The 22,370-nt window shown below is 53.2% G+C and overlaps 2 protein-coding genes across 3 annotated transcripts; one reads left to right on the forward strand and one right to left on the reverse strand.

Moving 5' to 3' along the window:
- Window positions 1-76: 76 nt before the first annotated feature.
- On the forward strand, window positions 77-11,131 carry LOC122390141 (tetratricopeptide repeat protein 7B-like). 2 transcript variants are annotated; one of them, XM_043382818.1, is made up of 13 exons: window positions 77-151; window positions 1,690-1,820; window positions 1,999-3,032; window positions 3,326-3,514; window positions 3,764-3,954; window positions 4,348-4,540; window positions 4,819-4,908; window positions 5,696-5,816; window positions 8,835-8,994; window positions 9,239-9,320; window positions 9,564-9,668; window positions 9,980-10,071; window positions 10,430-11,131. In XM_043382818.1, exons 2-13 carry the CDS (start codon window positions 1,694-1,696, stop codon window positions 10,560-10,562), a joined length of 2,517 nt encoding a protein of 838 aa, XP_043238753.1. In that variant the 5' UTR covers window positions 77-151; window positions 1,690-1,693; the 3' UTR covers window positions 10,563-11,131. The 2 variants fall into 2 exon arrangements, with proteins under 2 accessions (XP_043238753.1, XP_043238754.1); XM_043382819.1 differs by having other exon boundaries at window positions 77-100.
- An 8,241-nt stretch (window positions 11,132-19,372) lies between these two features.
- LOC122390114 (UPF0193 protein EVG1 homolog) lies at window positions 19,373-20,008 on the reverse strand. The gene has a single exon (XM_043382773.1). The coding sequence runs from the start codon at window positions 20,006-20,008 to the stop codon at window positions 19,373-19,375; it is 636 nt and encodes a 211-aa protein (XP_043238708.1).
- Between the last annotated feature and the right edge of the window lie 2,362 nt (window positions 20,009-22,370).

Consider the following 22,370-nt stretch of genomic DNA (forward strand, 5'->3'; position numbering starts at 1 on the left):
GCGCAACGCCTGTCAATAATAAAGTTGATGCGCCCTTTTTTCTTTTCAGAGCCTCTGAGTATCTTGTGTAAGCCCTGAGGGCTTACACAAGATACTGTAGGTGTGTTGGCCAACATTGTTAGAAAATAGAAGCCTGTTTACCTGTTTCTCGGTAAGATGGAACTTGCTCGCTCGTGCTACGTCTACCGCACCGATACCTATTTGAACATAGGTAGTCTGCTTGATTCATATTACTTCATATTACTTGATTTTTGGATTAGCTGAGCCAGAGTCCTGTAGTCTATTAAAGGGACCCTCCCACCTTCAAAAAAGTTAATGATTTATTGGCATAAAAGTGATGTCGCTCGGTTCAGAAGGAGTGAAAACGAATATCTACCAAATTTCACCAAAAAATATTCACCAGTTTTCAAGATATTAGACTTTTGCTTTTGTTTACTTTTTGGATCCCTCCTGTTTCTAGCAACTTTATTTGGAAGCAATAATTTTGCAGCCTTGAAGTGCGGCAGACGTTGCGCGTAAAGCAGCGTAGAGGTACCATCACGTGTTAACAATGGTTTTAGTCTAAGATTTAAAAATTGTTAGATCTCCACTGACGTCACAAATTCTAAGGGGGCATCCCAATGCATTAGCCCTTTAGAATCCAAAAACTGCAAGCTTGAAATTCCATATCTCCGAATTAAAGCATTTTTCGATGTTGTGAGTGCCCAAACCGGTATTTGCAGGCCATGACCCCACCAATTTGGCTATCTCAACTCAATACTGATGTTAAGGTGGGATGGTCACTTTAATGTTATAGCACTTTAAGGCTCACCTCCCTGGGCGGGCTGTGCACTCCTGGCTCAACCTGGAGGAGATACAATTACCCCAAATGCACCAAATGCCTTCCAGATCCAACTGATAGTGCAGACAACAGGTCACCTACAAAGCCCATATATAGTGACCACTTCTATATGTTTGGTGTAGTTGGCGGTTTACTGTATCCAAGAACCAGTCAAAGAAAGTCAAGAATCAGAAAAAAAAACTAAGTCCCCAACCCCTTGGGGCTGGGACGAGTGACCAGCGGCCTTTGACGAACGATGAGTAACATTTCGCGGAATCGGCAAAATGGGGCGATCGACCTGGGGAATGAGACGAGAGACGGTGGCTAGGACGAAGGATGGCTGGCTGAACAAACGACGGACGGCTGGGACGCGTGGCTTGTCCTGGGACAGACTTTCAAGGACGAGGGACCGTCGGACGGGTCGAGCCGTCAATCGAAGTCGAGTGGTATTGCGTGGTTCAGGCTATCGCTCAGAGTAGTTTTTGCAAAGACAAATTCTCCATTCCTCCGTTACTACGATATTAGGTAAATGGTAATTAGAGCAGCCCCTCGGATAACCAAAAACGCAACGAAGATACTAGGAACTAATCAAGTTGTACTAGAAAAACGAACTATCAATCAAACGGAATCTACCGTTCTTTCAAATAAGTCCTTTTAATCATTTTAATTTAATTTAGTCTGTTTAATTTAATCAAACAAGTCCGATTTTCCCTTCCTGACAATCGTAACGACGTTACAGAATGTAGGAAAAGGGATGGCTCGTGTTACCGAATGGCCATTACCCGATGGGGGCTTGTTCCAACTTCCATGCATGAATTTGAATCTAGAACTGAGCTGATTCATTCGTTGACATCTCTATGCATTTATAGGTGAATGGCCATGTCTAATAAAGGGAAACCAAGCGTCAGGGAAGCTGAGATCGAAAAATGTCGAGAAGAGGGAAATTGGAAAAGAATAATCGACTTGGCTGAGCAGGTGAAGCAGAGAGCGCCTTCTTCAGGTAAGGCGTGCGCAAAATACGTGAAGCGTATCGCATAGTACGTGACTCTTGCTCTACATTTTACAAGAGATAACTGCTTTAAATTTGCAAATGGAGTTCTCGGGTTTTTATGTTTTGGTACCTATTAAGTATGCGTTGTCGTAACTGTATTTCCCTATCCGTGTGTTTGTGCACGCAGAGCCTCTGGCCACGTTCCTGATCTCCGAGGCTCGACTGGAAGCCTACCTGGAGGAGAACCCTCCCACTGAGGCGAACCACGAGCGGGCTCGCAGCGAGCTGCGCGCCGTCCAGCGGCAGCTCACTTCCGCCGCGTCGGCCGATCCCTCACAGAAGGTGGATATGACCATCGACGCCCACCTGCTGCTCGGCAAATTGCACTACGCCATGGGCCTGTACGAGGACGCGCTGCTCAACCTGTCCCGCGCCGGACTCGACACTCTCTCCAAGCGCCAGCTGCCGACGCGCAGCCTGCGGGTGGTGGCGGAGTCGTACGCCGTCAAAGGTCTTTGTCTAGAGAAGGTGCCTCTGGCCAGCACCAGCAAGTTCAAGGCGGCTGAGCGCGAGGAGGCCATCATATCGTCGTTTGAGTTGGCCAGTGACCTGGCGCTGCTGTATCTCCAGGAGATGGACCGGTCCGGTACTACACAGAGCACATGGAGCGTGCACACGGCTGGGTCGTCCAGCTCGCCCCTTCCGCCGCCCTCCGAGAACCGGCTGGGCCTGATCCTGGAGACAGCCCTGCAGAAGGCGCCGATCCTCAGTCTGAAGGCGGGTCAGATGCCGCGCGCCATCCAGCGCTACCGCATGATGCTCAGCGCCGTCGAAACGTCCGCCACGCAGGGGGTGCGTCTGGCGATGGCACGTCGCCTCTCGGAGATTCTGCTGCGCGGCGTCAGTGACCGCGCCTACCACCAGCTGGACGCTGTGCTGGTCAGCGCACAGAAGAAGAGCTCGGTCGGCGGCCGGCCGGCCGTGTCGCCATGGAAACCACGCCGTCAGGCGGGCACCAACCTGTTCGTCCCCAAAGACATCAACGAGGAGATAGTGCTGCTGCTGCTCATCAGTGAGGCGCTGGCAGTGCGCGAGGCGGTGCTCACGCAGTCGCCAGAGACACGCGAGGCGCGCCACAAGTCCTATGAAGTGGCCACCTCTGTGTACGACCTGATGACGATGGCGCTGGTTAGGAAGGGCCAGGCAGTCATGCTCTGTGAGGTGAGTAATGCGGCGGCGGCGCGTATACGCCCTACAAGCTCACACTGTGCCCTACAATGTACGCTCTACAGTTACACTCTACGCTCTACACTGTCGTCCGAAAGGGTGAACTTTTGTCTTATATTCATGATGCATAAAGTTACTTGCATTTAGCTTGTCAGTTTACCACTAATGGCAATAAATTACCCCGTAGATGGGATATAAATTTTCAATTTTGCCTAGTGCATGCTGGTGAATGTGTTAACCTCAGAGATGCTGCTGCTCAGCTGACCGCTGTACCCCGCTCCCCCCAGTCGCTGGAGCGCGCGCTGCGGTTCAGTTTCGAGGAGGCGCACGTGTGGCAACAGTACGCGCTGTCGCTGGTGGCCGCCGGCCGGCCGGAGCGGGCTCTCCTCGTTCTGGAGGAGGCTGTGAGACTGAACCCTGGTCAGACGGTCCTGCTCCTGCTGGCTGCCAGAACCTGCTACCAGCACCTGCATCAGGTGAGATCGGATCTGCTACCAGCACCTGCATCAGGTGAGGCGGGAGCCTGTTAATCCACATGGAGTGCTGAGAACATAATGAAAATTAGCAATATTTCAAATCTGCCTGCTAGATCTGTATTACAATGATGTTGCATTTGTCCAAAGTTACCTGCGTGACAGTGTGGTTGCATTAATTGTCGTCTGTTCTATGATACAGTTGTGTTTGTCGTCAGTCGTGTTTGACAGTGTCATTGTATTTGCCTCCAGTACGAGGACGGTGTACGTTGGAGCGAGCAGGCCGTGCAGCAGGGTACCGGCCACGGCGGCAGCGGCTCCGTGGGCCTGGCTAGTCGCGCCCACCTATATCTGGGTATCGGGCAGATGCTGCTCTCGGCCCAGTCACGGCAGCAGCAGCACAAACAGAGACTGGCCGACTCGGCGGTCGACAACTTCAGACGGTGAGTCTTACTTGGAGAGAGGGAGGAGGAGACTTGGGGATGGGGAAGGGTATTATCTTCCACTCGGAGCCATGAAGAATCCTCTATGTATCAGAGTAAGGGGAATGGATGGATGGTTACAGGGAGATAAATTTCGCAGATGGGTATAGGCTGAACAGAGGGAAATTCACGGGGTAGAGGGATGACGTCTTGGGCAATGGTAGATGTGTACCATGCAGAGAATCGCTGATAAATGCGTTTGGAGCTCATGTTTGCTGAATCCTGACCCTGTGTGCATGTGTAATGTGTCTGTGTTGGAAAAATGTTCGGAAACACCTACGCCCAATCGTTAGACCGTTTACTGTCCTGTTCTCAGACCACTCAGAGAGCTAACCCGCCTCTTTCCCCGACCAGATGCCACGAGCTGGACCCGGGCGACCACCTGGCCTCGTTCTACCTGGGCTACCAACTGGCCCGTGCACGTGAGGTGGACGAGGCGGTGACTCACGTGCGCACGGCGCTGCAGCGTCGGCCCGACCACCTGAGCTCACTGCACCTGCTGGCGCTGCTGCTGACTGCCGAGAACCGGCATACGGCCGCTCTGGAGGTACGTACGGGTGGATCAGAGGGGTCGGACGACAGGCGGCGTGTCCCCGGGCTGCTGGGCATGCGTGCTTGCAGCAGCGAGGTGGTGATGACATCGCAAGTACGTTACCTGCGCCATTGTGCGCCTTTTGTGTCCTACTGTTCCGTTACGTTTGGTGCAAGAGTGCTTACAGTTTGTAACCTGTTTGCCGGTGTGTGCAGAGTTGCAGCTGCAAGGTGACGCAAAAAAGAAACTCTTGAATCGCTGACCCGTTTGTGTTTTTATTGGTTTGTTTGCAGCTTCTGCAGGCGGCTCAGGAGGAGTACCCAGAGGACCTGCAGCTGATGAACACTCGCGTCCATGTGGAGGAGTTCTGCAACGGAACGGAGGTGAGCTGAAAATTAAATCCGCTGTCACTGCTCTCCGGCAGCGCAGCAATCGTGGCAGTGAGCTGAGCCCAAGACACTGATAGTTTCTCGGCTGTCGGCAACTTTTTGAGGGAGGGGGGCACCTCGGAGGGTCCGGGGCTCGCTGATTACTGAAGGCCCATTCTCACGCGCTATCGCTGTGTTTGCTGATCCGCCAGGCACCGCTGGCCCTCTGGGATATTAGGGAGGAGTCCGATCCGGGAAGTTGTGGAGGGATCAGTGACACTGCGATGAAGTCCGTTTTACTGTATGCCTGGCCTATTCAAATACATTAGCCTGAGGGGTGTGGTAATAACTGGTGTAAGCAAAGTGACCACGGTCAAAAACGAATTACCAAGTCAACATTTTGGGATGTCCTCGTTCAAAAAACGGCTAAGAGCTTCGGTCTAGGCAATTATTTTATCGTTGGCATACAGTAAAATACATACCAAACTCGGCCGGTGATAAATTTTCAAGACCTCAGTCCTTACTGATTTTTGAACTCGACCTTCGGCCTCGTTCAAAAATTCAGTAAGGACCTCGGTCTTAAAAATTTATTTACACCGGCCTCGTTCAGTATTATATAACACTGTGAATGGCCGGCTCTTGCCGCCCACTGTGCATCTGTCCATGTCGCCAGGCGTCGTTGGATGTCCGGGACACCGGCGAGGTTTGGAAGCTAGAGTGCTGCGGGGAATCTAACCTGCCATCTGTGTGTCTCTCGGTCCTGGCTTTCACCGGCTGTCTGTGTGTCTGTCCATGTCGTCAGGCGGCGCTGGGCGTGGCGCGCGAGATGCTGGAACAGTGGAAGGAGATTTATGACGCCCGCCTGGCGGAGAACAGTGCCGACAACGACCGACAGTACAGCGTTGTCTCTGATCCCGACTCGGGTGAGTACCCTGTGCCGGTGTCGGGGAAGACACGGAGGGACAAGGGTAGGAGTAGGGGAGTCGAGATGGACCGCCCCTGGCACATACTAGAGTCTGAGGGTCACTCCTGTGTTGTGTATTGTCATTGTTGGTAAATCATGACGCTACTCGCAGTGTCAGAGGGTGGTTTTGTGATCGGCTAACACATTTTTTCTTAAATAAATGTAACAAGGATCAGGATGTAATTTTAGTTTGGTAACTCGCTCTCAGACACTCACGATTCAGAAAGCGTTTCTTCCCTTTCCATCACGGACCTCTGGCTTGTGGTGTTCATCCTATGGTCCATGGCCTGACACTGATGGAATATGACCCAGGTTTCACGGGTTAAGATCATGTTTGGATGCACACTGTCGAAATGGATGTTCGAATGTTCACGTATTAGTGCGACGTATTAGTGCTTCGCTGAGCTGTTGGCTCCGGTGGGGCCTCTCGTAACATTTAGGCATTGCTCGGCTGTGGCACACTGATTGACATGCTTTTAGGTAAAAACGAGTTCCGATGCTGTTCAATGAGCTAAATATCTCATGAAGTGAAGCGGTCGGTGGTTGATAATCATTGACGCAAAGGTCAGGCTGATTTAGTGTAATCTTACTGCAGCAGCTGACGTAGGTCGCTGAATTTCTTACTTTGTAGCTTGTTACGTTCGAATTGTGTGCCTCCATTTTCGAAAGCGATTGTCTGGTTCACTGGAGAGTGTTGTTTCGCTATTTTTCATGATATATAAGCTTTCATCATCGCTTATAATATATTCATTTATCGCTAGCTCTACTAAACTGTAAAAATATGCGTAACAAATGAAACCGTTCTGACCGAATGCAATCAAACCTTTGCTGCAATCTATGTTCAGAAGGTAACAGGCGGCGTCAGCATGCTGTTAAAATGTACTAGCACAATAATTGGAATGCATAGAAATTAAGACACGCTTTGAAATCAGTACCGCTTAACACGTAACATTTCAATAGTTGCTTATCATAGTGGATTGATCGCTTCCCATCTCACAGAGAATGGCAGTAACACGACACTGCTTTAAATGCAGCGTGAACAGCGCATGAACGACTAACCTTGCACTCGTTTTTACGTGCCAGAATAGTGTCGCTGCCAGCGGGCAGCGAATATTATTTCGTGGCACATTAACTCGCACGTTTACCTCATGCAATTGTATTGGCACCGTTAGACAATGAAATAGCGCTGATTCCTTGTTTCGAGCCCTACCTTAGCACTACTGCCCAGTACACCAGTGCAGTATACAGTAGGTAGCAGGTGCAATATAGTAATAGTGCAGTATAGTACGGTGCCTAGTGTAGACTAGTGTCCGACGTCTGTGCACCGGTAGTCTGCCGTGTAGTCGGCGGCTGGTCCGCGGTGCTGGTGCTCGCGGCCGGTGGCTCTGACCGGCCGGTCGGCCCCCAGCCGCGTGTGTGACCCGCCTGGTGACGGGTCCGCTGGAGACTCTGGCGCTGCCGGTGCTGGGTCCGGCGCCGCTGCTGGCTGCCTCGTCCAGCGCGCCGGCTGACCGCGCCTCGGATCGGTCAGGTAGCCCGCGCCGCCGCCGCCGCCGCCGCCGCCTGTACATAGCCAGAGAGTGGCCCCGCTGCAGTGTGGACGGGTGGGAACTGGTGGACATACCTCACCGGCTGACACATCAATGGACATGTTGGACGGACGCACAGACACAGTGAGATTACAGACAGACGTACAGAGCCAACGATAGAAAAAAATACCGATGACAAACTGGGAAAGACGGACGAGGACCGGCTGACCTCGAGATCACATCTGACTGGTGCAGATTGGGAAGCATCGACGTCTGTGCATATTGATGGGGAGAGAAATATTGGAGCGCCACAACTCGAGTCTGTGTCAGATTATCACTGCCATGTGCTAAGGGTGTAGTAAATCCTGTTTACGCACTGCTACTGAGCTAAATCCACTGCAAGAGACTGGTCTGATGCCTACCGGCGAATTTGATCGACATGGGTCTGATATTGGGAGCTGAATCGATTGACATTTTGTGTTGGGTATTTATTTTGACTGACGTGGTTTGGGTGTTAAGTTTCTAGCGTAGATGATTGCGTCTTGGGGTTAACCAGCGAGCGGCGCTTAGTGTGATATTTGACTGATACTTTGGGCACGGTGCTGGATTTGACTCATCTACTTGCTCTCGCTGTTCAGATTCGCTGTTCTCAGCCTGCAGTAACGCTGAGTTGGCTGAGTTTTCTGACCGGTCGGGGCTGGGTGCTGAGTTTGAGAGTGCAGAGTTTCGCGAGCGGCCGACGGGCTGGACGGCTGGCTGAACCTACCCGACTCCGGGATAGAGCTCTGTTTGTGACGTGGCCTGCATGGTGCCAGCGGTACTAGACAATTATAGTGGCTGCAGATCACCGCCGCTTCTTTTCTATAGGTGGTGTCAACAAGCATGTACTTTTGTTTATATTCTCTGATGATATTAACATGTAGAAAAGTGACCTTTTTAAATAACTGCACATAACTGAATATTTGAAGGAGCGTTGTACATACTGGCGATGGCTATGATATTTTATCTTCCTTTCCTCTCTACATCACACCGTTCTTATGTGCATTGTCATCAAGTGAATGGTCATTTGGTGAAGTGAATGCCCTGAATGCTCATTCTGTCAAGTGAATGGCCAGATAGCGGCCATCCTGTGCAGATTCTGTGTGATTAGTTAAATCATGTTAGATGGAACATGGCAATCAGTATCGTTAAACAGAGCAGATGCCTCTAAGGCATGGTTATCATTTGCATACCGTTTGCTATTTTTGAGCCGTCCCTGTGGTAGAAATCACTATTCACTGGTATTACGTGCTTGTCTCATTTATAATATAGCATATCTGTATTTCGATCTATGTGGAAGTTAAGTCTGCGTTTCATTCGTTTGTTCGTTTTGCCTCCTTAAGTAGGCATCTCTATGAGCCCGTGTCGGCCTGTTCTGGCTGCCTGTGACTCCTCCCCCGCCCCGGCAGGCTCAGTGCGCGCTCCGTCCACCATGGCTCCGTCCCGCGTGGAGCAGGCCCTCTCTGAGGTGGCCTCCTCTCTGAACTCGAGCCAGCCACGCTCGGGTCCGCAGCAGGTGTGGACGCTGCAGATCCAGATCTGGCTGCTCAGCGCCGAACTCTACCTCAAGTAGGTGCCGGTGGTCGGGTGTAGGATGGTCCGCGACAGTCAGCGACGCGCCCTTGCCGCACATAGGAATATTCGAGCCGCGTGTTGTGCCACTGATCAGCTCTGCTGCATCTGACTCATCCCTGAGAATGAGCCGACGGTGCTCCATGTGCTGTGTTTGAGCCCAGTGCAGTCTAAGCCTGAGCCGTTGCTCAGCCTGGCAAATGTCGTGTTCTGTAGCTGAGCCGTTGCGTGTGTCCCGCAGGCTGGACCAGGTGAGCCAGGCCATCTCGTGCGTCCAGGAGGCGTCCACCATCGCACCGGCCTCACACCACGTCCTCTACATGGTGAGTTGGACGCGAGACGCCAGACGGAGAACAGTGGAAACAAGGGAATGATGGATGGAAGAAGATCTGACAGTCTACAGAGTTGAAACATCGGCTTTCTCTTGCTTGATCTGGTTATTGGGACGGCATTGCCAGTTTTCCTGGAGTTCGATATAGCTGACAACTGAACGTCCCAAGCCTGCGGCAGTTAATTAGTCCGTGTGGGTTGTAGTCCACACCCTGACCCTCCCGCTTATTCCACAGAAAGGGCTGGTGCACGAATACAAGCACGAGTTTGAAGAGGCCAAACAGCACTACAGCGACGCGCTGGCCCTCAACCCGCACCACATCAAGAGCCTGCAGCACATCGTAAGTAGTCGCTCGGGTCACTGTCCGACCTACTGTTCATAACGAAACTGATCACCAGTCTGGCCGCGACAGCGCCAAAGCAGTGCCACCCCGCCATAGTAAAGTTAACTATCTATCGTGTGTCGTTTGTCGATTCATTTGGGTTCATGAGGAGTAACAATTTCGTTTTATGTTTCATTATAAAGCTGCAGCGCAGCCTGATCCGAACTGTATCAAACGTTTCGCTGATTGTCTGTCGGCCCTGTGTTTCAAGCGTGGATAGCCTATCGGCCCTGTATTGACATTTGTGTGTGTGCGTCGCCCTCCGTCAGGGTCTGGTGCACCACTACCTGGGCAGCCACCGGCTGGCGGAGAAGATGCTGCGTGATGCCATTCAGCTGGAGCCGCTGGTGCACCGCACCTGGTGAGTACAGAAATCGCTGCACCTCTCCCCCCCCCCCCCCACACACACAGACACACGAGGGCGGGGATTTTGAATGGTCCTGACTTATTTTTAGAGAAGGTTCGTATGTTGATTGAGAAATTATTGATATTGTGTATGGGTCTAATGTATAATCAACGTGCAGTGATTTGATGGTGCCGTGACCGCCGGCCCGAACAGGGTAATGTAAACATAAATGCGTTTGGATTGTTTCTGAGGATGGCGGGAGCGGAAATGTGGTTTCTTTTACAGCCGGTCACTCAGGCTGCGCAGTTTTTGACGAAGTCCGTCAGTTCCCGAGTTTAAATTGATCGAGTCACCACTCCCCGTTCGTTGCCAGGTACAACCTGGGCAAGGTGCTAGAGTTTCTGGGCGAAAACGAGGCGGCTGCCGACTGTTTCATGACCGCCGTTCACATTGAGGCGTCGGCGCCCGTTCTACCGTTCACCACCGTACCGCTATGCTTCGAGTGAGCGCCGCTAGAGGCGCCACTGTCGCCGCCGCTCCCCCCCCCCCCCGCCCTCCCGCCGCGTCTGCTGCTTTTAGTAGGTGCGATTCGTGATTTTGTCTCGTCAGTGGTGTGTGATATCATGTTTGTTTTCCATGTAATTTTTTTTTTTAGGTTGGTGCCAAACTGGATGCAGGCAATATTTGTTGAATCGGTGATATATTCTGGCATCGGCTGGTGCTGGATATTTTAAGAGGTGAATGCCTATCGCCACTCCGTAAGCGTGTAGCTATCGATATAGAGAGAGCATCCATCAATATGGAGCGTCACAATTAGAGGATCTAGGGGTCTCTTTTACTCGTAGCTCCATGGGCCACTGTTAGCAAGTCCGCTTTTGTCAGCAGAGGTGCCAGGGCCCGTGCCCAGCGAAGACCGATGTACTAGTCAGGTCGTGGTGGCCGATCGTCGCTCTCTAGGTCAGTGCCGATGGTCTGTGCCGTTACGTACGTAAAAAAACATCCCACGACTGCCGTGCTGTTATCTATACCTGTGGTATCTATATGTATGTTCAATATATTGTGTGTATGGGATTCACTGGGTCTGTGGTAAGGCACGTACCTTCTTGGGGTGCTCTGTTATAACATCTAGTATTTCATACTTGAGTGCATATTTTCATTTATTGGTAAAAGACTTGACAAAGATATTTCTTGACAAAAAAACTCGACAAATGACTCAGCATCTGAGTCGTCTAGAGTAAAAGGGTGCAAGAATAAAAAATATCAGTTACTTCCGAGTTATGTGGTCAGATGTTTTCCTTATGTATTTCATTCAGCCTCCACACTATGTATATAGCATCAGTGCATTACGCGTCTCCCATCGGGAAAAAAAAAATCACATACATAAGCCAGTATCGTAGCTGAAGCTCCCATGGTCTCTTATCACTTGTTACTAGCCGGCCCATGTTACCCGGTGACCTGAAGTGATCTGGGATCAGAGCAGGGAGGGACAGCCCCCCCCCCCCCCTCAGCGACCTCAGTCCGTATGTTGCTCCACGACTGCCCTGTGTCATGTCAGCCGGGGAGCGATATCAGTTGACGGCCTGTCACGGCGCGTCCGATCAGACACGTGCCGCCGGAGCGGCGTCATCGGTCACACCACAGCCGGCGGCACGTCATCCGTCACTGTCAACGGGTGGAGATTCGCGAGCGTCACCCGTCAGCGGCAGAACATCCGCCAATGCAATAGCTATACATACACCTGCACTCTTTCATAAATAGGGGCCAGGAACTATGTTTCATCCCATGGAGGACATGGGGACAAGGAGCTCCTGCCTACCCCCTCCCTATCTCCCATTATGGGCATGAAATCCGGGAAGGCCCTACTTTGCCTTAGATGTCGGTGACCACACGTTTTTGAGCAGTACAAATACAGCTTGTTTGCTGACTGGCGCGTTTATGTGGGTACTTACCGTTTGCTCGTCATGATATCAGCGGTATTTGTTTGATGTAGTGCAGGCATATCCCATATGATATCATGACCGGTTCCACAAAGTGCTCGCCCAGGTAGGGTAAAGTGGGCCAGTGACTGCAGTGCAAATTTGAATTTACGGTCCATATCAGTTATCAGCGACGCGGAGTGCCGCAGTCAATCAGGGCCCAGGGTGAGGGGTGTGTGCTCTACTAACTACCCACTTTGACGTAAGCAGTAAGCACACCTTATGGCCCATTAGTGGATATGACATACTGGACCATAAGGCGATCGGGTCATCTTGACATCTCTTATCACCGCCCTTGTTGAAGATCTCAAATCTTCCATGGTGGCTTGGGCTTTGTCAATGGATGTTGTGCCGTCCAGGTCGTATATGGATGTCGTTTTTCCAAACGTCTTCCGTGCGTGGAAGTGTTGTTGTTTACCCCTCTCCCCTGGACATTACCATTCGTCACAGGGGACACCATGAGTGGAACAATGGGACGACGCTCGGTTAACGGGGCTGGGAGGCACGCGGGGGGTCGGTCCGCGCACAGGACACACGTACCAAACACCCACGCAGCTGACTGGTCAGATAGTATCGCGGTCCTCCGTCACTGTCGGCCGCCGCTGCCGCACAGACGGGTCGCAGAGCCGCCGGACCCGGGTCGCTCCATCTCCCCTTATTCGGCCGAGGCTGCCCCAGGCGACACACATGGGCATCACATGACCGCGCCCATTTGAATCCGATGGGAAACGGAGAACTGGTGCAGTAGCGAAATGCCGCATTTAGTGGCTGTTGTTGGCTGTTCCTTACGAAATCGTAGGCTGTTCCTCTCTTGCCATCCAGGCGATGCGACGCCCGTGGTCCTTCTGTATTTACGGTGCGCATATACTGCCGCTGGGTGAGCCCGTGTGTTTGGTGGCCACCCTGACCAGTAACCACCCAGGTCCCAGGCGATGACGCCTGACGCCGCCGGCAGGTGATGAAGTCATCAGGGCGTCCAGCGGCCTGTGAAACAGCACCGGAAGCGGCCAGTTCCGGTGCCCGGTCGAACCACTGGAGCATGCCACCCCTCCCCTCCCACCTCACGGCAGATACAATAGCTGAGGTCGCATTTGAACGGTTTACACTTTGATGTGGGATGTTGTTGAGCGTGATACATTGTGGTATTGTATCCCTTTGTACATAAAAGTACGCCTTTACCTGGCGGGCCACCGGTAAGGATGCATCAATTCGGAATAGCCCCCGAGGCTGACAGGAAATGCCGGTGTCTACTGTCTTATTAAGACAGTAGACAGTCTGTAAGACAGTAGACAGTCTGTCTATGTCAACAGCATAGATTGACGTGGGAAAGTTCTGTCACCATTAACATGGCTTGTCAATAAGTCACTGTTGTAAGTTGTGAGAAAAGTGTCTGTTCAACGACACACGACACATAATTTTAGTTACATTTGGAGGGCGATTAATGATATGAATGGAAACATTTGAGGAGACCGCTAATATTCCTTCCTGTTTTCTTCTGTCCGTCTAATCTGACTTCTCTATTATCTCCCTCCCTCTCCTCCACTCCACTCCCTCCTCCCTTCCTTCGGTCTCTCTCCACGCGACCGATTTGCTGTCGAGCTGCGTTCGGCTCTGGTCGCACGCGGCTCATCGTGTCGTGCTCCCTCCCCTCCCGCCCCTGCCCCGCTCCATAGCTCCCCGCTACCGGAAGGCTGACCGGAATGGCGATGGCCCGGTGACTTTGTCGTCCAGCTGTATGAAAGGGTGATACTCGTAGCTCAAGTAAAAGCTACACTAAACATGTACTTTTCTCGGTACTGACAACGATCTTATAACATGTAGTGAGAAATTCCCATAAGTCAGTGGCGCAGCCAGGGGGGGTCAGAGGGTCAGCTGACCCCCCGAAATATCTGTCAGGGGCCCGCTCGAGAGAGAGAGAGAGAGTGAGAGAGAGAGAGAGAGAGAGAGAGAGAGAGAGAGAGAGAGAGAGAGAGGAGAGAGGAGAGAGAGAGAGGTCCTAATCTAATCGGACGAGCCCGCTTCGAGAAATGCCCACTGCGACACCTCGGGTGAGGGGTCGGCCTGGGGCCCCAGGTGGACAGGGCCCGGGCCCCCAGGAGAACGGGCCCGGCCCCCTGGGTGGATGGGACCCGGGCCCCCTGTAGATGGGTCCGGGCCCCCGGGTGGATAGGGCCCGGGCCCCCCGGCGGATGGGGCCCCGGTGGATGGATCCGAGCCACCGGGAGAACGGGCCCCGGGTGGACGGGGCCCGGACCCCCGGGTCCCGCGAGAACGGGTCCAGGCCCCTCGGGTGGATGGGGCCCGAGGCTCCGGGAGAACGGGCCCGGGCCCCCTGGGTGGAGGGGGCCCGGGCCCCCGGCTGGATGGGGCCCGGGCCCCCGGGAGAACGGCCCTGAGCCCCGGGTGGACGGGGCCGGACCCCCGGTTGGATGGGGCCCGGGCCCCGGGAGAACGGGCCTGGGCCCGCTGGGTGGATAGGACACGGGCCCCTGGGTGGATAGGGCACAGGCCCCCGGGTGGATGGGGCCCGGGCCCCGGGAGAACGGGCCCGGGCCCCTTAGGTGGATGGGGCACGGCCCCCCGGGTAGATGAGGCCAGGGCCCCCCGATGGATGGGTCCGGGCCCCCGGGAGTACCGACCCCAGGCCCCGGGTGGACGGGGCCCGGGCCCCCGGCTGGATGGGGCCCGGGCCCCCTGGTGGGCGGGCCCCGGAGCCCCGGGTGGACATGGCCCGGAGCCCAGGTGAACGTGGCCCGGGCCCCCGTATGGATAGGGCTTGGTCCCCCATGTGGATAGGGCCCGAGCCCCCGGGTGAATGGGGCCCGCTAGGGTGACCCGCTTGCTTCGCAACGCGAATAAGGGGTATTTTCGATCGGTGGGCGTTTGGTTGGTCTTGTGTCTGTGGGTTATGTATCCATTACGGTCGATTGCCTTTTGACGGCTAAGCATTTTGGTTTTGGGAAAAAATATCCATCGCATCGAGGTGCTCGTGTCTGATAATAACCATGCGTTCTACTATAGAACATGCCAAGTGTATTTCATGACATAGGTTGGCGTAGGTTATTGAAGAGTGAAAGCCATCGATGAATTACTATGTAGAGGTTTGAAACATTTATATTCTTAAGAATATTGTTGCTCGTCATGCAAAAGCGATGATTGGACCTTGGTCACAATTGAATGCTCTTCCAATCTATGCCCATTTCAATTGTCAAACATACCAGGTTATGTAGCAAAACCCCTGTAATTAAGTAAGTCATAAGCAAATGCTATTTTCTCCAGCAATTTGTTCCACCTTGTTTTTGATCAATTAGCTTTTCACAATTTTCCCATGAGAGGCGGTAGGTACATTTCTCTTGCCAACAAGCGTTGTTTGAACCCGCTCCGTCTAACAGTCACCCAAAAATAGCATTAAGTCCAAAATCCGTCCAAAACGTCAATTTTTCAAGCATAAGTGCCCTCACGGGTGCACGTGGCGCGTGCCATCCCTGCACCGCACACCATTCGATAGCCCGTTCGATTCTCATGCACGATACTGTGTTCCTCGTGCCGATCGGACCCACGGTTACCGAGATACTGCACGGGGACCGGACCCGTGTCGGGCAAGTTGAGCCATTGTCGCCCATTTTTGCAAGCCGATTTATGCATGTAAAGTCTATGACGCGAATTTGCACTTTTTGAGCACGCGCCATGTGCTCACCACCGGCCCGATCGAGCTGTGACTCTTCACAGGCACGTTACCCATCCTTGTTCTATAAGTTGCGCGAATTTCAGCGCACTATGGAAGTTACGTCGCGATCAGCCGCTTTTTTACGCGAGTTCTTCGCGAAAAAAACCTTAGGGGGTTGCATCAACCCCTCCCCCCTGTGCCGGCGAGGGTTAAAACTTCTTACGAGCGAATTCACGTAATGAAGAAGAATAAAAGCACAATCTACTACAGCAGCCAATAGATGACTTAGGACAGGCACATGGGACTACTTTTAAATCTTGTGCGACAGAAGCAGGCAACAGTTCCGATTGCATATAATATGCTATGCATATTGCGGAATTGGGGCTCATATCGGACTCGAAAGATACGAAGTCATACGTCATAGTAACATATTTCTGTCGTGGTCAATTTGCGTAAAAAGTGAAGACCGGGTGATTACCGAGCTACTGTTCTATGCAAATTTTCTGATTCAAACTCGCTCAGGGTTATCGTGCAGGTAAAGGGGGCCCGCCCAGCAGAATGCGTATGAAATATGGAGAGATTCTGAAAAATGGGTGGGGGCCCGCACACTAGGGGGCCCGCTTTGGAAGCGATGACCCCCCCGAAACGAAATCCTGGCTGCGCCACTGGGCTGTCATCTGAGCTCACCGTAAAGAATGTAGATATTTGGCGTCGGATGCTGCGAACGTATCCCTGCCGTCAGCCGTCAATGTGGGGCCTTGGTCTTTGTTATCCTCCAAACAGCTTCGGGCGACTCCGGTCCGTCAGCGAACGCTAATCACCCGGTGCGAAGTGTCTCAATTGGACGGAATGTATGCGCGTGTGAGTGGGAGTGTGCTGACAAGGCCTGACCGAGCGGCCGCCGCGGGCGACTGGTGGTCCGATTACCGGTCCGGCGTACAATTAGGTGTCAGTCAGGACTCAGGGATGGGCCTGGCGCGGCCGGCTCACCGCAAAAACGGAAATACCCGCCCGAGCCAGCCGTGGAGTGAGTGTAAGCGGTGAATGGGATCGCTAACAACTGATGGCATAATCCCCGCCCAGTGCGAGTATGTGGTCGGGTCAGAAGAGAGAGGAATATAAACGGAGAAGACATTAATAGGAAAGCATGCAAGATAACATTTGCGCCCCGTTTCTTCTCGAGTTTCGTTGATGGCTAGGCAACAGCTGAGCGTCGTCAAGCAATCCTACCATGTGACCGATTTGTCATTCTGTCCTGACTAAATATGCCACACCTGGCGTAGGTACCTAATTGGTGCAATCCAAGTTCATGAAAGGAATGTCTATATAATTGCTGTTGTCCCTGATAAGCATACCGGGGGCATGTGCCGAGGGTTCTAACAAGGCTCGACCTTGATCGAGCCGGGACGTGATGCCACGTCTGATGGATGGTCCATCGGTCCGGCTGGTCGTCGGTGACCTCTGATTGGCTCCCGATAGTGGTAATGAGTCGCCAGGTCGCCGGGTCAAGGTCAGTGCGCGACATTTAGAGACGGGCTGGCTGCTGGTGCCGATAGGGTCATACGGCACACCGCGCTATCGGAGATCACTATCAGAACTTTACCTGGGTGAGAAGTTTGTTAGCAAATGTCTTCACCTATACCTAACCTGGCGGTCTGTCCTGTGTGGCACTGACCGCATGCGATATTCACGGTTAGACTCAAAAAGGGAACCACGAGAGGCTTCAACCATGAGTAATCACAGTCTCACAGGTCGGTCATCAATCCAATATCCAAAGTTATTCCTGCCTGTCTAACGTATGGCGGAGGTATATGTACTATGCGATATGCTGCATTTAAATGTGCATCTTTGCCGGAAGCATTGAGACTGCGACATAGCGTATGTGGTTGCCAAATACGCTTTCCATCCTATACCAATCTGCCCACAAAGGACCGTGCCGAGGCCAGCTGCCGGGCTCGTGTACCGTCGCAGGAACGCTCGGCGCACGTGGGCCGTGTCGGCGGCGGCGCCTTTTATCGCGGCTCCTGTTGACACCTGCGATAAGCTCGCACCAGTGCTGTCCTCGCTGTTACGCGCGCCGCACGCCGCGGGCTCACCGGAGGCGATCCTCTGGTGGCCCGCAGGCGTTGATGGTGTGTCACCCTGACGGTCTGAGGCTCGGCAAGCACCGTTCGCCTGGCGTCCAGCCAAACTTCCCAGCCCTGGAAACGGCTAAGGTCTAATGATGTAGCCACAGTGGCGCGCGGCGGATTGCGGATTTGTCGAATATGAGCAACACTCATCGCGCTTACCGCAGCCAGCTGGAGTCGGGACGATTTGGAGGCGCGCTGACTGAACTGGGATTGCCGTGGGATTAGCGTACAGATGGCAAATGGCCGCCGATTTCGGAGTGACTGAATGTCCCCTCGGGGCTAAGCTGCGTCTCGTTCTTCCTCCGCTCCTCGCGGATTGATATAACTACCAGCCTCGTGTCTCGGTGAGCGCCTAAGCGTCCCGTGCCGCCCCTCGGACCGGCAGGTGCCGGCCGGCGGCGGCGATCGGAGCTGATGGGCGAGTGTCGGCGTCAGCGCAGCAGCTGCCGATGATAGCCGGCGAGCGGCGCCGCTCGAGGCCGCCACAGATCGTAATCGGCCGCTCCGCCGCGCCGAAATCATCCTCATTACACGGTCACGCCCCGTGCTGGGAAGGGCCGGCGGCGGCGGAGTGCCGCCAGCTCGGCAGCGACGCGCCGCGCCGCCGCCGCTCAGGGCGGCCTGGCAATCCACCGGCCTTATCAGCGGGATATGCACTATGCAGACAGACGGACAGTCAGATAGGCCCTGGAGGCTGGAGCCGGCCACTCAGTTGGCCGTCTGTCCAACAGGCGGAAATAGCGACGCTATCCTTCACACCTGGACGTAACCACACTAAATGATAAGCAGCCTCTTAAGTAGCCAGGAAAGCTCAAGGCCTTTAATGCTCCCTCTGGCTCACACTTTGCAAGCATTAGCACGTTGTTATCAGCAATGCAATGACGAATAGACATGACATCAGCCTATGAACGGCTTATCCCCAAGTCCAACCTCGTGGACCGGACGGGCCACTCAGCTCCAGACACGGGGCTGGTTCTCTTGTGACACCGCGTCAATCAGAGCTCAGCTTTGGGTCCAGAGTGAGACCCGGGAACGACCTACTGCCAAAGTCATCGTCATGGTTTGGAGGCCACCTGCTGTCTCCAAACTGGTGAGCCGCACTACTATTCATGTTTTATAGACATTTGCTGAATTATCGGTAATAGTCCCTTGTTTTGGAAGCAAATGCTATCGGTAACGTTGCATAGCAATCATGCGTAATTTATGTCAGCATTCAGCAGACTGAAGACCAAAGCAATCGAGAAGTCCGTCACAGTCGCCATCCATGTCTGTTATGGCTCCTCCTGACCTCAAAGCCCAAGACATCGTCGATGTGGGATCATCGACGATAACGACGATCATCAAACTTTGCCACTAGCTTCCTCTCCTCTCGTGACCACGTCATGTCATGCACCACTTCTACACTATCACCGACTGTCATCCGTCAGTCTCCGGCTTTCATACACCACCGCATCACCACTGCCCTACTGGCTTTCTCCTGAGTTGAGTCTCGTTGTTTCCAGTCCATAGCTGGCCTTAGCAGAGCCACGCCGAACACAATATCACTCATTTCCGCTCCCTCTACCCTGCTGTCCGTCGCCGTTGGCTTCCTGTTTCTGAAGCTCCTCCATCTCCTGCACCAGTCGCGCCACCTCGCCACGAATGATGGGCTCGTACTGTTCACCTCGACCCAGCTGACGCATCTCCGCCAGGAACTGACGTCGCTCCTCCACCTCCTGCCAGAGCTCCTCGAAGCGGTCCTCCTGAGGAGGTGTCCTCTCCGGCTCCTCCGACGGCGACATGTCCTCGCCCGGCTGCTGGCGGCCGTGGGTCATCACGTAGGCCAGCCGCTCGCGCTCGGCGTCCCGGTCGCGGCCGGGTCGTGGCCGGTACGCCGGTGGCGAGCCGTGCTCGTTCTCCAGTCGTGTGATGGTGTCTCGGGTCCTTCGGCCGCCTCCATTGTCTGTTTTGCAGACGGATACAGCGACGGGACGGCGACCGCCTCTGGGTCCGCGCCGGGCCGGTGCTGGCAGCGGCTGTCCCGACCGCAGGGACTGCTCAAATAGACGCTGCTGCTGCTTGGGCACTCTGGTCTCCTCCATGAGCAGCTTCACCAGCTGCAGCGTGGAGGCGCTGTAAGACGGCCGGGCCACGTTGAAGATGCCGGCATCAATGGAGCGGGGTGGTGGACCAGCCATCTTGAACGGTGAGAAGATCGCAGCAGGTAGACGGTTCTGTCTGCGCCTCGGTTAACACTTGACGCTTTGCAGATAGCACGAATTCACAGCGATCAGCAGTTTCGATGCAGCAAATTGGTGAAACTTCTTGGCGTCGCTCGTTACAGTTGATACGACCTCATGATCTGGGCCGAGACAGCGATGTCCGACACTCTGGCCATTTCACAACGGGGCACATCACATCGACGAACTCACTTGGCCTCAACTCGTATACGGTGCTGTTGCGCAAAATAAAGGCGTCCTCTTCTTGTTTCAATACCTATACGGAAGGTGGCTCTTGAAGCTTAACAGCCCAGCGCACACTCAGCCCAAATGTGCCATGCACCCATGCACCAACGGGCGTGCGCAAGGCGATAAAGGCGTGCGATCAACTGATCAAACAAACTCGTTTCTATGGAAACGGGCGTTTACCTCCGGCTCCGCTCGATATATGACGTCAGTATGGATGTCACTCCGGCTCAAAGCCAGCTGCTCGAAATAAGTGAAAAGGTGATTTGAAAGTTGCATATTCATTTTACAGTTACCGTGTTTCTTTGTCTGCGATCATATAAAGTTTTAAATGAATGCCATAAGTTCAAAGTTGGAGCCCACTTTATACCTCCATAGTCCATAGGAGTAAAGGTATTTTAGCTTCGCCTGTTCTACCAAGATTGCTTTAAGACACCTAATTGACAGCATGCTGACTGGTTACAGCAGTACCTACGAGGCACTTACACTCCCTTTAACATAACGCTGGTCTCGAAGTTGAGCGTCCGCTCGGCTAATGGGTATTGACGAACACGGTCGTTTTTTCGTACTTTATCTGTACTGAACGTGAGAAACCAAAACCACACAAGAGAAATCAAAACACCGTCTTTTTGTTGCGAGTGACCAAAGTATCGATGTCCCCCCGTATCTCATGCCAGATCGAAGACTGGCGCCGGGCCAATCCTGCAAAACAGGCCCTGGCGACGTGGCGACATTTAATTGCATTAAATGCATTTTGCAAAATGAACGTGACGGCTGCTACTGCAAGTCGCCGTCGGTCGGCGAACTCTCCAGTCCGCACTCCGCCGTGTCACAAGGAGCCGATAATGCAGTATTAATGAGGACACCGCATTAATTAGTTTCCATTTAGGCTGGTGGCGAGGTTCGTGCGGGCTGTGTGATCGGCCGTCTATCAGGGCCAGCCATCGGCCGTCGCTGTCTCTTTGTCCCAGCGTCAGGTCGACACGGACGGCCGCCGTCCCCGTCCCCTGTCGCCTGTCGTGACTAGAGGGAGGGACAAAGCAGGCGTGGCACTTGACACTGGACTCCGGACACTATCGCACTCAGTCGCAGGTCGATTGACGCCTACCCTGATCGAGCGCGCTTTCAGTACCTACTCCTGTTAAATCAAATACACCAAGCGATGCAAATACATATGCTGAGATTCAGACAGACTTACGATAAGCTCAGAGCTTTCCAACGTCAGCGACTCAGCTTCACTGCTAAACTCAACTTGAAGCACAGGTGAAAGATCTCTGCCGAGTGCTGAGCGATGCCGTCGGCATTTGGTATTATATCCTAAGTCCTAACCTTACTGTGGGTTCGTCCGTCTGTGCCGTCCTATTCTCAACAACACGCCACCGCCACGCCGATGGGTCTGCATTTTACGTTAACATTTAGACGGTTACGACCAAGTTACGACTGTCGCTCACGCATGAAGTATGTACAAAAATGAGCCGGACGGGCTGGCTGCTGTCGGTGATAGTCCATCGCCGTCGGTAATTAATGACCTCACTCTACCGGCGGTGACGTTATACATTTTGCGGTGTATGAACGCACCTGATATGGTCGAGTCAGACATCGCGCATAGCCACAACATTATGACAGAGCATGCACTAGATAGCAATGCAGAAGCCTCTGCAAGCCCTGACATCTGCTATGTATAGTCGACTACAGAATGATGTTCCACTCCTCAGAAGCTATCAGTTGACCGGAGCGCTAAATTGTGCCGTTTATCACGCAATTAAGCATGTCGATTGTGAGCATTGGGACTAAGCTATAATTTGTGAACTCAGTCCGTGTGATGCGGCACAGCCTACCACTCCAGGCAAATAATTGCTTGTAAAAAGTGGAACATCATTCTGTAGTCGACTATACGTACTTACGCAGAACAGTACAGCGAGTGTAATTATGTATATTATAGTTTTGTCTTCGATGTAACACTCTAGGGCCTAGCAAGACCTTATCTCCAATTCGATGATGACCCGATAGCTGTGCTTTATTTACTGGCGGGGAGAAGGCGCCGAGGTGTGAGACGGTATTGAGTTACATACAGCATTGTGATGCGATGGGCCCG

Source organism: Amphibalanus amphitrite, unplaced genomic scaffold (assembly GCF_019059575.1).
Source record: "Amphibalanus amphitrite isolate SeventyFive unplaced genomic scaffold, NRLGWU_Aamphi_draft 000383F_arrow, whole genome shotgun sequence".
NCBI classification, from domain to species: Eukaryota; Metazoa; Arthropoda; class Thecostraca; order Balanomorpha; family Balanidae; genus Amphibalanus; species Amphibalanus amphitrite.

Excerpts from the sequence above, each read along its gene's own strand:
- LOC122390141 (XM_043382818.1), top strand. The coding sequence starts at position 1,694 with ATGGCCATGTCTAATAAAGGGAAACCAAGCGTCAGGGAAGCTGAGATC. Across the intron at positions 1,821-1,998 it reads GCAGAGAGCGCCTTCTTCAG|AGCCTCTGGCCACGTTCCTG; the intron begins GTAAGGCGTGCG and ends TTGTGCACGCAG. Across the intron at positions 4,909-5,695 it reads AGTTCTGCAACGGAACGGAG|GCGGCGCTGGGCGTGGCGCG; the intron begins GTGAGCTGAAAA and ends CCATGTCGTCAG.
- LOC122390114 (XM_043382773.1), bottom strand. The coding sequence starts at position 20,008 with ATGGCTGGTCCACCACCCCGCTCCATTGATGCCGGCATCTTCAACGTG.